The 2,500-nt window shown below is 33.6% G+C and overlaps 1 protein-coding gene across 9 annotated transcripts in view; it reads left to right on the forward strand.

The window, feature by feature from the left end:
* LOC144968002 (uncharacterized) overlaps window positions 1-2,500 on the forward strand; it is a 156,929-nt gene that overhangs the window by 16,314 nt on the left and 138,115 nt on the right. For all 9 annotated transcript variants that reach the window (XR_013644492.1, XR_013644494.1, XR_013644493.1 and 6 more), the window contains exons 8-9: window positions 722-778; window positions 1,025-1,084. Coding sequence is in view for 4 of the 9 variants with exons in the window: in XM_078905922.1 (XP_078762048.1) it covers window positions 722-778; window positions 1,025-1,084 (117 nt within the window). In the remaining 5 variants the exon portion in view is untranslated. The remainder of the gene's footprint in view (window positions 1-721; window positions 779-1,024; window positions 1,085-2,500) is intronic.

Below are 2,500 nucleotides of genomic sequence, written 5' to 3' on the forward strand. Positions count from 1 at the left end.
CCAGTTGACTGTCGAGTTCTGGAAAAAATCGTATTTATAAATTTGGACAGAAAACTCGTCCTTTATATATCGATCGATTTAAATGAGCCTCGTCTTTCCAAAAACTCTCAAACCTGGGACTTCGCGAAGTCCAAGGTCGAAGTCCCAGGTTTGAGAGTTTTCGCCAAGATGAGGGTCATTTAAATCGATCGATATTTGAAGAACAAGTTTTCTGGCCAAATCTTCAAATACGAGTTTTTCCAGAGTACGGCAGTTAACTGGTTAAGGAAATGAATGGAAAGCGTGGTGGTGGAATAATTGTGACGTGAACTTTTGTCAATCGATCGTTAGGGATTAAATCTGTTTCAAAATATATGGGTTAAAAATAAGTTTTATTGACATTCAATAATTTAAGTTTCCTAAGTGCTGGTTGTAGTAACTAGTCATGCTTGAGAAGTAGTCAAAAAAGTAGAAGTAGAATGAAAGGGGGAAATTGAGCTAATTAGTAGATAATAGATGTTCAATTTTACGCCACTCTTTTCCCCAAGGCAACACATACTTTTCTCTGATAATGTGCATGCAAATCGACAACAGGTGATAGGTTTAACAGTTTAGAAACGGGTAGTTTTATTTATAAAGGAAAACTGTAACTATGCTGGGTAGGTACATATGGCATGTTTGTCTGTCTAGTATGTTTTGCAGTTGATGAGGATAATATTTTTTTTCTGTTTTCCAATGACAGGAAAGATCATGTCGTAACAAGGAAAAAATAACCAACCTCGAAATTCAACTATCCGAGGTAAGTCTATTAGCACTCATGAAGTTAGATATGTTTATATGATTTGAAGATTATTATACAGATTCCTTTTTGCGCGGGTGTTTGCAACTCTCGGATGAAATAAATTAGTGGTTAAGTGAACATAAAAATATTGGAGTCATTCTGATTCATGACATAGGTGTTGTACAAATCGTTTTTATGCCATTTGCTGCACAATGTAATGTTGGGCTATTTGTTGCATTTTTCTACTCTCAATATAATCAACAGAGAGATGATGCTCTCTATGAAATAAGGCTGTGTTTGGAACAAAAGACTCACAAAATCCAAGTAAGTATATAGATGTTGTGTGATTTGTTGAAAAAAAATGTAATGAGTAAAAGCCTATATTTTAATAAAGCCATACTTGCCCGATGTTTTACATTATAGTATTCTTTAGCTCCTACGCTGTCGTGCTCTGGAAAAAAAACATATTTTAAAATTTGGCCAGAAAACTCGTCCTTCAAATATCGATCGATTTAAACGACCCTCATCTTGGCAAAATCGAAGTCCCAGGTTTGAGATTTTTTTGCCAAGATGAGGGTCATTTAAATCGATCGATATTTGAAGGACGAGTTTTCTGGCCAAATGTCAAAATATGGTTTTTTTCCAGAGTATGGCAGTATGGAATGTTAAACAAGTTCCCAATACTGCTGCGCGACCTCCGGAGGTGCAGTGTGACCGAATTCAAAATTTCAAACACAGGAGTTCAAGAATACTTTAAATATACCCATCCAATGACCTTCTCATGTCATTTGTTTCTTTTAAAATATCTTTTGTTTAAAAGCTTTCTCGTTATGATTGCTTCTCAAATTCAACGATTTGACCTTAAGGATTATCGTTATGTTCACAATATCATTGCGCGTCAAAATCTATTTATAGTAAAACGGATGCGTTCGGGAGAAACGCATAACGCATTTCCTGAACCACTGTTTTTTAAATAAATGATTACAGGGATGCCTTATACTATTTTTACTATTGTGCTACTGTGAAATCGGGTACAATAGTAATAGCGACTTAGTAGATATTTCATGCTGACCGGTTAAGGACATTATAACTCTTGTCTCTTAAGTATAGGCGCTGACGAGGAGATCTTATACATGTATACAAAATTGGTAATAATAAGTATAATGTCAATGCAGGAGACTTTCTTAGATGTTCTCATGTTACATTCACTGGAGGAGATAAATACAAAATATACATAGAGGATTGTTCTTCAAATAGAAATAAAATCATTCATTTTTAGAACTGTCAACTTCTGGAACAAACTAAAATTTGAAACAAAAAACCCCAGAAACAGTCAACTCTTTTTAAAAAGACAAGTTCTTTGACAAAGAACTGTCCCATTTGATGTTTGGTTATGATGAATGACATGTCAATACTGATTATTGTAACATTTGATATTGTTGGTGTCGATGTCTGTAACTGAATTTAAAACAAAATATTTTGTTTTTTCTTCTTTTTCTTCTTCTTTTCTTTATTTTCTGTAATGATTCTTTTTTGCTATTATCAAACTGCACCAATTGACATTTGATTATGATGAACAAGTTACATATTTTAAATTCTCAATTTTCATATAATTATTATTTTATTGTGTCTGTATTTGATTGTGTCATCGCCAAAATATGATGTTTAATGTGCCTCGCACTTTTTTTTTAGATATGTTGCCGTGACTGCTGGCAAATCAAAGTAACACAAAGTTATAAA

The sequence above is a fragment of the Berghia stephanieae genome, chromosome 3, assembly GCF_034508935.2.
Source record: "Berghia stephanieae isolate SIO BIC M18660-M18661 chromosome 3, UCSD_Bste_1.3, whole genome shotgun sequence".
Classification (NCBI taxonomy): Eukaryota; Metazoa; Mollusca; class Gastropoda; order Nudibranchia; family Aeolidiidae; genus Berghia; species Berghia stephanieae.